A 13564-nucleotide genomic window follows, 5' to 3' on the forward strand; every position below is an offset into this window, starting at 1 on the left:
AAATGGATCATTTCAAAATATGCTTGGCTGAATCTATTGTAAAAAATGTACGTATGTGTACAAATGCACAGCCATCTGTGCCCAGGAGTCCAAGACACCATAGACCACTGAGGTTGTGTCATCATTCTGTATTTGGCTTTATGCCCATATTTGGAATGCCAGGTCTAAGCTTGAATTCTCTATAGCAAAAATTAATAGGTTATTATTATTATTATTATTTAATAAAAATTAATTAGGTTTTCAAAAATTCACCTATATCATGTCCTGTGGTAAATAAAGATGTTTAGAACCTGATGCATTTTGTCTTGTTTACGTCTTTTTCCCACATATTACTGGATCCTCTGAAATATATAATGGCTAAAGAGTCATTCTACTAATATTGCTCCATGCAAGCTAATGCTACTGGGAAATAAATTTGACATCACTAAGCAAAACAAAAGTAAGGTGGGTGTTCTGAAAAATTGTGCTACTGTTATCTTGTTGAAATGTCATATCGTAGCGCTTATTTATAGGATCCTCCATACATAAAACCCTTAGATAGGATAGTTTAATAGCTTAAATCACCTTACCAAAAAAAAATAAAATACTACCAGCATTAAAACTATGAAGCTGAAGTCAGCTTCTAATTCAAATTTTTCTGTTCCACCTTAAAATTATTATAAAGTCTGAGGCACCAGAATGTAGATGACCAGAAGAGTATTAAAAAAGGTGAAAACCACTTTCAGTCTGATCATATTGAGCAGTGTAGCCTGAGTGCAGGTCAGCTTGTATGGCTACCACACTGGCAAAGGGTGCTCATTTGTGTGGTTTTTAAGGATGCTGCCAGTCTAATGATGTCAATACAGTGCTGATGTGACAGAATTAACAATTAGCGCTCTCCTCTAAGCATGTTGAGCTGTCCAGTGATGTTGTGTTAGCAGGAGTGGTGGCATCATGTGCATGGAGAGAAGGACTTTAAATGAAAATGAACCAATTTTTAGCCAACTGTGTCTGAACACATCAGAATTAGACCTCTGCATTTAACCCATCCGTGCAGTGAAACACCACATACACACTAGTGAACACACACACACTAGGGGGCAGTGAGCACACTTGCCCTGAGCGGTGGGCAGCCCTATCCACGGTGCCTGGGGAGCAGCTGGGGGTTAGGTGCCTTGCTCAAGGGCACTTCAGTCACGTACTGTCAGCTGAAGGGATCGAACCGGTGACCTTCCAAACACAAGACTGGTTCCCTTACCTCCAGCCCACGACTGCCCTACAGTCGTGGGCTGGAGGTTCACCGTCTGTTTGGCAGCACTGTGTGATAGAGGAAGATCTAGCTAGCTCGTGGGAACTGGCCTCAACTGTGGGGAAAACTGGGTCAAAAAAGAAAAGAAACAAAAATATTGTGCTGTTACTGTTATTTTGCTAGACAACCATAGCTTACTGTTAAAAAACCTAACCTATTCATTTAACCTCTTAATGATAAAATAATGTATTAATTTAATGTTGATATATTTTTATCATATTGTATTTTGCTAAAGTAATAAACCACATAAGGCCAAATCACTGTAACATATGGCGTACAGTGGATTATTGCTATAATTAACAGTTGTTCTTATCTTATTCAAGTGCACATTCAAATATTACCATCTAGATACCAGAATGTATTTTAGTTTTATTCAATATATCAGTATGTTTATTGAGAGGGAACAACAAGTAATAAGATACTGTAATTATCTATTTATAACAATGTCTTATCACATTATCTGCAAATTTCAAGATTTGATCATGCGACCTTCTAAAGGTTGATTTTACTATAACTTCCCTCTTAATGTTACACAGCTTTCTAAGCCATTTTAGAATCACTTACAGCTGTGTTCTTTCTAGACACATCTAAAATTTCCTCCTACATGTTATTTGGAACATGTAGAGTGCTAGTGTCACGTTACAATCATTTGCATTCACAACCAGACTGGTTTTATTTGATTGAAAATAGTGATTCCGCACTTTTGAAGGCTAGTATAGAGTGATTTGTATAGGGAAGGCTTGGACTGTTTTTACTCTTTTTACTCATTAGACGGCTCTGGTTAGATGGCACTCTTGTGTTAAGCCTAAAGTGGAATGTATAAAGTTAACAAACTGTCAGTTTAAAAAAGATGCTGGCCTAATTAATGTTCTATCACCAGACATATAGTTCATTTCCATCCAGACCAAGACCAATTTTTGCAATGTTTCTTCTCCACCAATAATAATGGAAGTAATAAATTAGATGTTTTGGCTGCTGGAACGTTTGTAAGTTCGTCGTTCCATCAAATGTGATATCTTTCTTTTCTGAGGGTCTTTGAGATAATGATACACGCTACAGAGTTATGTTATGAGCAGTACCGCTTTGAGTCAGCAGGGCTAGTTTATACAGCAAGACACAGATATTTCCTCATATCATCCTCATAATCAGCCGTCGTTATCCTTATCTGTCCCTCGAGGCCAAGACACGTGACTGCTCAGTTCATCTAAGGCTGAACAGAGCAGAGAGGAATTCATGCAGCAACAGTGGATTTAATCCAAATGTCCAGAAAATGATCTTCAGCTTGCAGACAAATTCACTCAAATGGACTCTTGCATGTCAGTCAGCTGGTAAACACAGATTTTATGCCAGAGACTCACTGTAAATGTGATTGCATAATTGTTTGGTTTCGTCATACATGCTATTATCATGCTATAAAAATAAGTTTTCGTTGGCCTCTATATTGCATTACAATGCCCTTCATGTACGTCTCCACTATAATGGATAAAAAAAAAGATTTTAAGCCAAAACCTTATCTCATAAATATTATAAAACAATGTCTCAGTCATCATAACCATTTTGTATAATAACTTTCTGTGAGGGAGCTTTTAGAGATATTAAACTCTTCAGCCATCTGGTTCCTATCACTACCACTGTGAACAATTCTGATTAGATTAGATTCTCTACAACCACGTCAAACCACTTTGAATAACTTGGTTTACATTTTAACCATTTAATAAAGCAGAAAATGTAAAAAAATTCTCTTTTAAGAAGGAGTTAATTCTCCATTTGCTGCAGGCTTTACGCTAGACTTTGGAACATTGCTGCGAGCAACTGATTGGCTTCAGCCACAAGAGCATTAGTGAGGTCAGGTACTGATGCTGGGTCATTAGTTCTGGATCACTCCACCTCATTCAACTCATCCAAAACAAGCTTGACATTGTAACAATAGCAGAACCTTTTTGGTGCTACATAGAACCCTTTTCAAAAAGGGCACGTTCTCCATCAATCTGAAGAATCATCTCATGATGCAAAGAAGCCTTTAATCATGCAGTCATGCACTGAGTTTTCATGGTTCTGTATAGAACCACTTTCTTTACTAAAGAACAGTTGAAGAACATCTTTTTTACGTGTGTAGACCTTACTAAAGAACTCTTGAGAACCATGCTGTAGTATGGAGGCGGCGTTATTTTTTCCCCACCTGTATTCCGACAAGTCCCGCCTCTCTTCTCTGCGATTGGCTAGCATTCTCGCGCCCCCTGAGCTGTGATTGGATACAAGTTCATACTCACGAAGAGTCCACCAATCAGCACACTGCTTCTGCGGACGAACTACGAGCCATTCCATGCGAGGCAGGGCGGGGCTTGTCGTAATAGAGGTGCAGAAAAAAATAAACAACCAACTCGATGCCGAGAGAATTGTATGATCTTGAATTAGACAAAAGAAAAAATCAACTTTTCGACTATTTTATTTAAATAACAACAAAATATACACGTAGCTGCGAGGCTAAAAGTGGCTTCCTATTCGCCAGCTTCGTGTTCGAATAACCCCGCTCCACCTTAAATGGGGCAGCAGGTACATTCTGGCGTCTGAGGCGTTATAATAATAACTGCTGCACCGTTTAAGGTGGAACGGGAAAGTTCGAACGAGAAGCTGACTTCAGCTCCGTCACGTAGCTGATGCTTTGTTGTGACTAATTGTCTCAGAAGCTTGTTGTTCATTGACACCAGCAGATGTGAAGAGGAGGCACAATGGTTTCCAAAGCAGGACATCTCCGGAGCTGAATGAACTTCAGGACAGAAAGGATGCTCTCATCTCTCTCTGCTCGAGCTTCACAGTATGGACTGTGGCCGAGGAGATACCTGTGGACACTTGTTTGCTTTTACCTTCTCTTGTTCCTCTCTGAGAGCTGCGACAAGCGCTGCTTCAGTGGAAGATGCGTTAATGGAAGCTGCATCTGTGACCATGGCTGGGTGGGAGAGCAGTGTCAGCACTGTCAGGGGAGATTCAAGTGAGTTTTTCTTTACTTCACCTTCCACCTTGCAGCCTCTGCGGTCTTTGCAGCAGGTGTGACACCTGCTCACTTACTCTTCTTCCACTGGTGGGAGTTTACCTGAGTCCATACAAAAGGAGAAAGTAAAGCAGAAAGTGTTGCTCATGATCAGCTTTGCCTCATATTGTATATAGTCATGTGGTTAGAAACATTATAGCTATGATGATGTGTTGACTGCTTAATGCATGATACCAGTTTAATATAAATGAGAATGCAAAAACTGCACTGTCCTATATGGGAACTGTACACAATTCCCTATAATTCAGTGGATGAGATGTAAGCAAAGTCATCCAGAGTGGCCTGATATTAGACAGTCCATTGTAGAGTCTTTACATCTACAAGGTGGACTGACAAGGTGGGAGTGTCTAATAGAGTGGACAGTGAGTGGACATAATGTTTAAAAACACCAGCAGCTCTGCTGTGTCTGATCCACTCATACCAGCGCAACACACACTAACACACCACCACCACGTCAGTGTCACTGCAGTGCTGAGAATGACCCACCACTCAAATAGCACCTGCTCTGTGGTGGTCCTGTACCCTTGATGAACAGGGTAACAAAGTATTCAGGCAAACAGATGGACTGCAGTCTGTATTTGTAGAACTAGCAAGTGCACCTATATAGTAAGTGGAGCTGATAAAATGGACAATAAGTGTAGAAAACAAGGAGCTCATCTACACTGCTGCCCAGTTTGCATTAGTCGTCCTCTAGTCCAGGGGTGTCAAACTCAACCACTAAAAGGGCCATATTAAAAAGTCTCAACAGATCCGTGGGCCAGCTGTGGTTTTATTTCGTTTTATGCTTAACATTTTGCCTCAACAGGCCATTATTTATCCAAAATATGCTGAAACTACAATGGCAAAAAATAGGCACTGAATAGTTCAATGATTTAAAAAGTAGTTTTAAATAAAAACAGCTTGTTTTATATAAAACAATGGACTACATTTGCTGCAGATAACTGTTGAACCTCTTTAAATGTCCCCGGGAGGAAGGTTTTTAAAACTGCCTGTTTGCTTGAACACTATCTTTTCTTTCTGTATAACTGCTGACCCGTATTGTTGTTGGGGAAGGGGGTCAGAGCACACATTATGTTGCAGTGCATGCTGGGGATTGTAGTGCAGCCCATGGTGAAACAAGCTGACTCATGGGCTCTAGTCCGTCATTAGTAGTCACAGGACGCTGCCTGCAGGATCAGGATTCTGTTGGCGGGATATTTTTGGTTGGTGGACTAAGTTAGGAGTTCATGTAGGGGTTTGTGATCATGGAGGTCTTTACAGACTATGACAGTCAAAGGTTTGAGAGGGATGAGATGGAAAATAACACTCACAATGTTCATTCAAGTCCAGTTGCAATTAAAACTGTAGGTTATTTCAGTTGGGGATTTTGCTGTGCATTTGGCAACTCCTAAAGCTTCCAGATGACATGTAGATAATGACATGGCTGTACTCTGCAGAACCATATGACAGTAAAGTCCTTTATGACATCTGGTGTTCGTCCCAGAGAGCGGTGGATTTGAGTTCAGTAGGCCACATTGTACTGAGGAATGTGGGTGGCTGTTGATACAGTTCTGGTGTTAAATATTGTAGGAGGTAATTTACTTGTATGCATATTGTATTGGAGGCATGATGAGTCTTTTTGCACGTTGCTTACTTGATTCTGAATCTTTAGCAGCTGTGAGTGAGAGCAATGCCCCTATAATACCTCTTAGCCTGTTATACTGCATTTGTTTTAACTCTTCTAGATCCCTCATGCCCTAAGTGCCTTAAAATGGCTCTTCTTACATTTAGTTTGATTATTTCTCACTTGTAGCTTAGCGAAATAAGCCAGACTCTGTCAAAAGTGTAGGTTCAAAACTTTTAAATGATACAACATTTGTGTTTGTGAGTAGATGAGGAGATATCTTATTATGATTTGAATTAGATAAAGAGGTATTGTGTATAGAGTCTTGTTCAGCATAAGCATACATACATACATACATCATCTAAACCGCTTATCCTTCTGGGTCACGGTGGGGTGCTGGAGCCTATCCCAGCTGTCATTGGGCAGAAGGCAGGATACGCCCTGGACAGGTCGCCAGTCCATCGCAGGGCAGTCAGCATAAGCAACCAAAGTTAATTGCTGTATAAGCCTACATTACTTCTGAGATACATTCGTCATATAGCTGTACCAAAATAGAGGAACCAACACTGGACGCCACAAATGTCACAACAAACATTGGACACACTTTATTTGGATGGTCCCCTATAGATGCTCTACAGATACCTAAACCATTACCAAACCATCTGGTGATGTTCAGTTGATTATTAACAACATTATGGTTAGGGTTAGGTTTATGAGTAGTTGTAGGTTTTGCCTTGAGTTTAAGGTTAAGTTTAGGGATCGATTTACTAAAATCTTTCACACTGACCTTTGAAGTTCAGGTGCATTTAATGGATATTTAGTTGAATGTTTCTTAGCATCTACAGTGGACCATCCAAATAAAGTGTTAGCCAAACATTCAACACAACTGTAAATGGAATGCATTTTTGTATAAACAAGTAAACGCAAAATGGAGAATACATGAGGCTGGAGTTATCCCCGAACCAAAAGACTCTGAGCTGATGAAAGTATCAAATCTGAGCATGTTGTTTCATATTGCAATGGGAATAAGTAAAAGGAAGTGACGTATGTGCTAATATGCTCTTTACATAGGAAAATCAGATCTCATCTGGTCACTTTCAGTGAAAAGTGTAAATGAAATCCTGCCTAGAGTTGGGCGATATGGCAGAAAATATAGTATCGCGATTATATAGGATCGGATAGGAAATATAGGATGGCGAAAATTTTTAGATACACAATATGTCACAATATTTATTTTTTCAGACATCTGATCTGTTGGAACTGAGCAAGAACCAGTACTGATACATTTTAAAAAATACTATCAAAAACTGTGAATACAGTGATTTTTATATTATTTTCATACAGTGATTTCTATATTTTTATTCAATATTTGGCATTCCAGTTAAACGGGACTAATTTTGCTCTCTTTACAATGAACGATGCAGTTGGTCAGTGTTGTACAAGGCGTGAAAATATCCACGATATGTTCAGAAAAGCATATTGTGTTGTACTGTCACATAATAATATATATTGTTGTACTGCCCAGCCCTAATCCGGCCAAAGTATAACCCCAGACATGAAACACATATTAGTGCAAGGTGTCAACAGCCTCAGTGTTACACAGTGGAAGCTGGAATAGGTTCAGTTAAACGGTTCTCATGAGTTAGTTAGACAATTCAGCTTTGTTCTCGTAACATCTTTCATCGTCTTTCTGAATCACTCACTGATACCTTTACACACAGATGCACGCAGAGTGCAGAAGCGCTCTCTCTCTCTCTCTCTCTTTCTCTCTCTCTCTCTCTCTCTCTGCTTCTCACTGATGTTGCGCTCTAAAAACTGGCACGGCAAAGAGCAGTTCTGCAGCAAATATATCCACATTGAGAAGAGTTCATCCCCAGGGATTGAGATAATCAGCTCCGTCTCTGTCCCATAAAATATAAAAAGACTAAAGAGAGACATTTTGTTCTGCAAAAGCCTGTCAAATCGTGCTAGTCTGGGATGAAAAGCCTAATATATGTGGTGTTGTGCGGTTTTCCATGCTCTTGTTCTTTGCCCTTGAGTATTTCTGAATGTGGAGTTTTCTCAGTGCTGAGCAACAGTAGAGCCTAAGTTTGAATGTTTGTGTGCTATCTGTGAGTATTAGTCTCTCTGCTGAATGTTGTTTAGCTTTTTAGCTTTTCATTTATAAGGGGTCAATAAAACTGACTGTAAACATGATATTTGTAATATCTGTATTTTATATTCCAATTATGGGAGTTTATAACTCAGCTTCATTGCATTGAACTTAAGACTACAAAATTGGGCTGAACCATTTTGGGATGGTTTCTAAGTTTGACTTTTCAGGCCATTATTGTGACTGTGATTTAAATTGCTATTATTTTCTATAAGTTAAGATTCAGACAGGTTTATTTGATGAGGAAGACCAGCATATCCACTTTGAACATAAATTACATATTAATATGATACACATAGTCATTTTAACAGATTGAAGACTGCCAGAAGTGTAGGGGGCTATATTGTTTTTATTATTTCGTTGCATCATAAAAAGAGAAATTGTTTCATTGCACAGACAGAATTGTGCATAGACGCTGTAAAGTGAACGTTAAAGCCTTTACACACCAATCATGATTAAGTTGTATGATTTATTTGGATGTTGCTATTTATTTTTTTCAGAAACACGTCTAGGTGCTGATGTCTTGCGCACCAAGCTTGATTTTTTGTGACATTATTTGATTTAGCCCTATGCTAAATTTTTGCACATTTCTGCAGGCGACATGACTCACTCAACCAGTCACTGCTGTCTCTGGTGTTGGCATGGCGACAACCAAGATGATGGATCATCTGTGTTGCAATAACTAGAACTTTTTGACCTTTACATTTACAGCATTTAGCAGACACTCTTATCCAGAGTGACTTACAAAAAGTGCTTTGTTGTCATCTCAGAGAAAATATCATTGCTAGTTACAGATTAGAGAGAAGGCTTCTCCTGAGCTCAGATATTGCTGGAAACAAAGGCCTATGTTGTTACCTAGAGAAAAGAAACAGAATTAAACACAGTGCAATACAATACATTTCAATACATTTCAACATATACTTCACAAGGACTCATTTACCTGCTGCTTTGTCACATTGGGTGCTGCATCTTCAAAATCAGCTCAAACTGACTTAGACATCCATGTAATGTGTGAAAGTGGACATAATGTTTCAGCTCCTGAATGAGGTGGTGAGACTCTCTGTCTCCTTTCACTTTTTCAAAATGGAAAGCAGCCCAGCTCAGTGTCCCTATTTGCCTGTTTTGTGAGAAGCTTAATTCATATAGTGCCTTTTACAAACCCAGGAATGCTTTATAACAGTGACAAAATACATAATCGGCCATAAACAAAACAACCCACAACCCAAACACACACACAGTTCCCAATCTGGCACAGAGTCACAAAGACCACGGCACAGAGTCACTTAGCTGGCCTAGAAAGAGTCCTTAGCCACGGGGGAAGGTCCAGCTTAGCCTGGGAGGTCTCATAGCTGCAGTGAAGCACCACACAGGCGGTCAGCCCAGGCAGCTTCATATCTGTGGTGTAACACTCCAGTGGACGACCCCGGGAGCCTCATAGCCCGGAAAGTGTCCTCAGCTGTAGGGGAAGATCCCTTTAGCCTCAGAAGCCTTGTAGCTGTGGCAGTAGTGTTGCTCAGATAGCTGGCTATCTAGACCAGCCACAGGGGTCTCTATCTCAGCCAGAACTGCGGCAAACTCATCGGGCAGTGTGAAAACATCAAAACATGCACATAAACAATACAAAACAATGCACAGCGGCCGTATTACAAATGCGTACTTACACCAGAACACCTACCCCACATCTTAACCAGCAAAGGATATCTGTACAGTCTGCTAGTTTTTTGTTTATGCTGTGAATAACATGGCAAAAAATATTTGGTGTATATAATTTTGATGTGAAAAAAATTGTCTGAATATTTTGCATTTTTGTGGAAGTTGTCTTTGGGATGTAACGGCCTTTAAGTTACACACTTAAAATTGATATTTCTTCAAGCGTTCTTTAGGAAATAAAATGGTTCTATATAGAACCATGAACACTCAAAGTACCTTTTATGTAATTAAATGGTTCTATTATTGGCTGTATTATTTAAAGCTTTAACCAAAAAGGGTTCTTCTACAGCTACAATGTTAAGTTTATTATAACAGAAAAACGATTTTGGTTGCCATATAGAACGCTTCTCAAAAAAATTCTATATAGAACTATATTCAACACATTCTTCATCAGTCTAAAGAACCCTTTCATGATGCAAAGATCCCTTTAATCATGCAGAGGGTTCTTTGAGTGTTCATGGTTTTATCTAGAACCATTTTCTTTACTAAAGAACCCTTAAAGAAGCATAATTTTTAAGTGTGTATGATGGTTCAGTTAGCCGACTAATCTAGTAGATTATTTTACTATAGAAGTACTTTTAGTTGCAACCTTGTCAGGATGGAATTAAGATGGAGTGTATTTGCCTGCTGTGAGGACTAACACTGAGATTGTGTCTTTACCTGAACAGTAGCATTTTGTGGACTTTATTTGAGTGTTTCTTGGGGGTTCGATACTGAATTAGCAGGTTTTCTGATCTAGTGTATCTGGCACTGTTCTGTGCATCTCTGTCTGTCTCTCTGTTATCACTTTAATGATGAGAAGATGGACATGGAGTTTATATAAGAATATTATTATAGCTCAGTGGACTCTCTTTATCTTTTATTTGTGTGTTCATGTGTGCTTGTATAGGTGTCCGTATGTGTGTGCGCATATGTGTGCTGCTTATAGAGCCATCTGTCCACATCTGTGTAAATCCTTTTGAAATAGAACAAGCTTATGCCTTTAAATGGACTGTCTCTAGGCACACACCACACATACAGACACTCTCTCGACTGCCAGGCATCTGAGATTCTGGAATTTCTCTATTTTTCTGCCTCTGTGTGGGTGGAAAATATTCTGACTGAATCTGTATTTTACTCTACCTTTGTAGATCTCTGTCAACAGTAGGAGTGCATAACATCAATCCTGTTCAGAGCTGTTCAATAGTGATCCAACTGCCTCAACTGGAATGTTACATTTGGTTATAATTGCTTATGATAACACTCAATAAAGTATGCACTCATTGGTCCAAATAAAATACTTTGTAAAAATGTAAGAATCCAGACCAAAAAAGGTTGCTTTATTGTTTTAACTGTTTACATTCCACTACTGTGTGAATAGCTCCTCCATTTACATTTGTGTAGCTTGTGTACCTTTTAAATAATTCCAAAACTTACCCCAAATATTGAGATTTGAGATTTTATGAAGTAAAGGTGTAACAATGCAATATATCAATGCAAAACTGTAACAATGTGCATCATAAAGATGTGGCATTCTGTGAATAATGCCATCTAATGCACCTGCATTGTTTGAACACCAAAGTTTGTGAATGATCAGCACTAATCAACACTTCACTCCAGCACTCCTCCTGCCTCCCAGCTCTAGTGTTGTTAGTTGAGTTGTGCAACAACACGATTATAGTCATCTTTCTTATTGGAATTTTGTTCAAAATATCGTGACAATATCAGGAGTATTGTGAATTGGATTAAATTGTGGGTTGAGTGTATCATTACATGGCTATAAAGAACTGTAATCCAATCATTTTGAGGTCAAAGATTATATTGACATTTGTTTTAGAAGAGAAATCTGTGGAGTGTGGTTACCCCCCTATACTACACCTTGTCTGTCAGTGTTTAACAGATTAACCCCTTAAGATTCCAAGCTTATGACATACTAAGGCTTATTATTCAGTACCTACATGGACTACAATGCAAACTAGCTGAGTTACAGTTACACTATTTGGTCAAAAATTTGTGGACGCCTGCTCATCCAATATTTCTTCCAAAATCAAGAATATTAAAAAGGAGTTTGTCCCACTCTGCTGCAGTAACTGTGTCTACTCTTCTAAATGTTGGAACATTGTGAGGATTTGATTGCATTCACCAGCAGGAGCATCGGTGAGATCAGGTGTTGATGTTGGATTATTAGTTCTGGATCATGAATGCCACTCCAACTCATTTCTAAAAGTATTGGTTGGAGCTCCGTCACCCTAGAGAATGCAGTTCCACTGCTCCACAGCTCAGTACTGGGTGGCTTTATGCCCCCCTAGCCTACACTTGGCATTGGACATAGTGACCTTAGGCTTATATTCGGCTGCTCCAGAGCATCCTGTTTTCTTGTCAGTGCTTTTCTGTGGAGACTATACAAGCTGTCTGTGCATTTGAACTCCAGAGTCAGCAGTGAATGCACCTTAATGCAGCTGAATTCACTAATAGAAAGGGGTGTCCACAAACTTTTGGACATATAGTGTATTCTTAGGTTATAGAAGTGTGTAGTGAAACTTTGGGCCTGCTGATGGGCTGTGGCCATTTAAGGGGTTAAGAACACTTTACAGTGTGTGGTGTGGTTTCGTCTTTAGATTGCAAAACCACTGGCAAACCTCAAGAACAGAAAGGTATGTAAAAACCTGTAGTATTCTGGGACACGGTTGTATAGACAGGTGTGATGAAAATTTTCCCATACTGGAGCATATCAATTTTTTCCACTGTGAGTTTCACTGACTCAAACACAGAGAGACCATGGGGGAACAAAAAGCTGTTAAAGCTGCATTGTTGGGACCACACCAGCTCTGTAATTGGTGAGGATATTGCTTTGGCAAAGTACATCGGCCATCTATTGGTCATTGGAAAGTAATTAACAGCATATACCTTTTCCATGTATAATGAGTTCACAAGAGCAAGATTTAGGTCCCCTTCAACATTAAAGCAATGGTTCTGTCCAAAATTAAATGTACACTATTTTCCACTTACCCTCTAAAGTAGCCATTGATCCAAGCTTTGTTTGGTGTGCTTCTTTAGTTTTGCACTGAAGCTACGGAGCTAATGTAGCTAACACATAATGGAAGGACACACACACCAATAAGTATTGTGCAAACTGTGTCTAAATCATTAAGTGATCTCAAATAGACTTGCTCATCTGGTTTCTGACACTGATATTGTTATAAAATATGCTTTAAATGGTAAAAGTGTGTTTCTTGGCTAAAAGCAGTAGTAGCAGCCATCTTGAGAGCTAAATTTTGTCTATAATTTTGTAGATATCAGTCATAAACTGCCAGAAACCACATAAGCAAGTTTTGATATTACTCAAAAAAAGTAAAACAAATTCCAAGTTGGGGGTTATGTATAATGGCTAATATAATAGCTTAAAAGTTTTTTGTGTGTTCTGGCAAAATCTCATGGCCTGCCACTTATAATTATAGGAAAGAAAATGCACCGCAAAGTTTATGTGACCCTGTAGTTACAGTCGTGTAAAGAGTTCCATATGGCAGCATCGCTGCACTATGAGCAGTACAGCATGGCGGCTCTTCTAGAGATATAAAACTATGATTTTTCGAATCCCTGCCTGTCAGGCCTCAACAGCCACCCCTTAACCCACGCTCTAATCCAAGGTGTAATACACCTCTGTACTATTGCCAGCGTGGCAGCCATATGGAGGTCATGAGGTCAGTATTTTGGGCTGTTGTAGGAATCTGAGGACACTTTTTCAGTTTTTCATTGTTTTTTGGTTTCGGTACTCTGCTTCTA

At 39.2% G+C, this 13564-nt stretch overlaps 1 protein-coding gene across 1 annotated transcript in view; it reads left to right on the forward strand.

Moving 5' to 3' along the window:
- Positions 1–3669: 3669 nt before the first annotated feature.
- atrnl1a (attractin-like 1a) overlaps positions 3670–13564 on the forward strand; it is a 370723-nt gene continuing 360828 nt past the window's right edge. The window contains 1 exon segment of the mRNA XM_036575121.1: positions 3670–4277. Coding sequence (XP_036431014.1) covers positions 4051–4277 — 227 coding nt within the window. The 5' untranslated portion in view covers positions 3670–4050.

Source organism: Colossoma macropomum, unplaced genomic scaffold, assembly GCF_904425465.1.
Source record: "Colossoma macropomum unplaced genomic scaffold, Colossoma_macropomum, whole genome shotgun sequence".
Taxonomy (NCBI): Eukaryota; Metazoa; Chordata; class Actinopteri; order Characiformes; family Serrasalmidae; genus Colossoma; species Colossoma macropomum.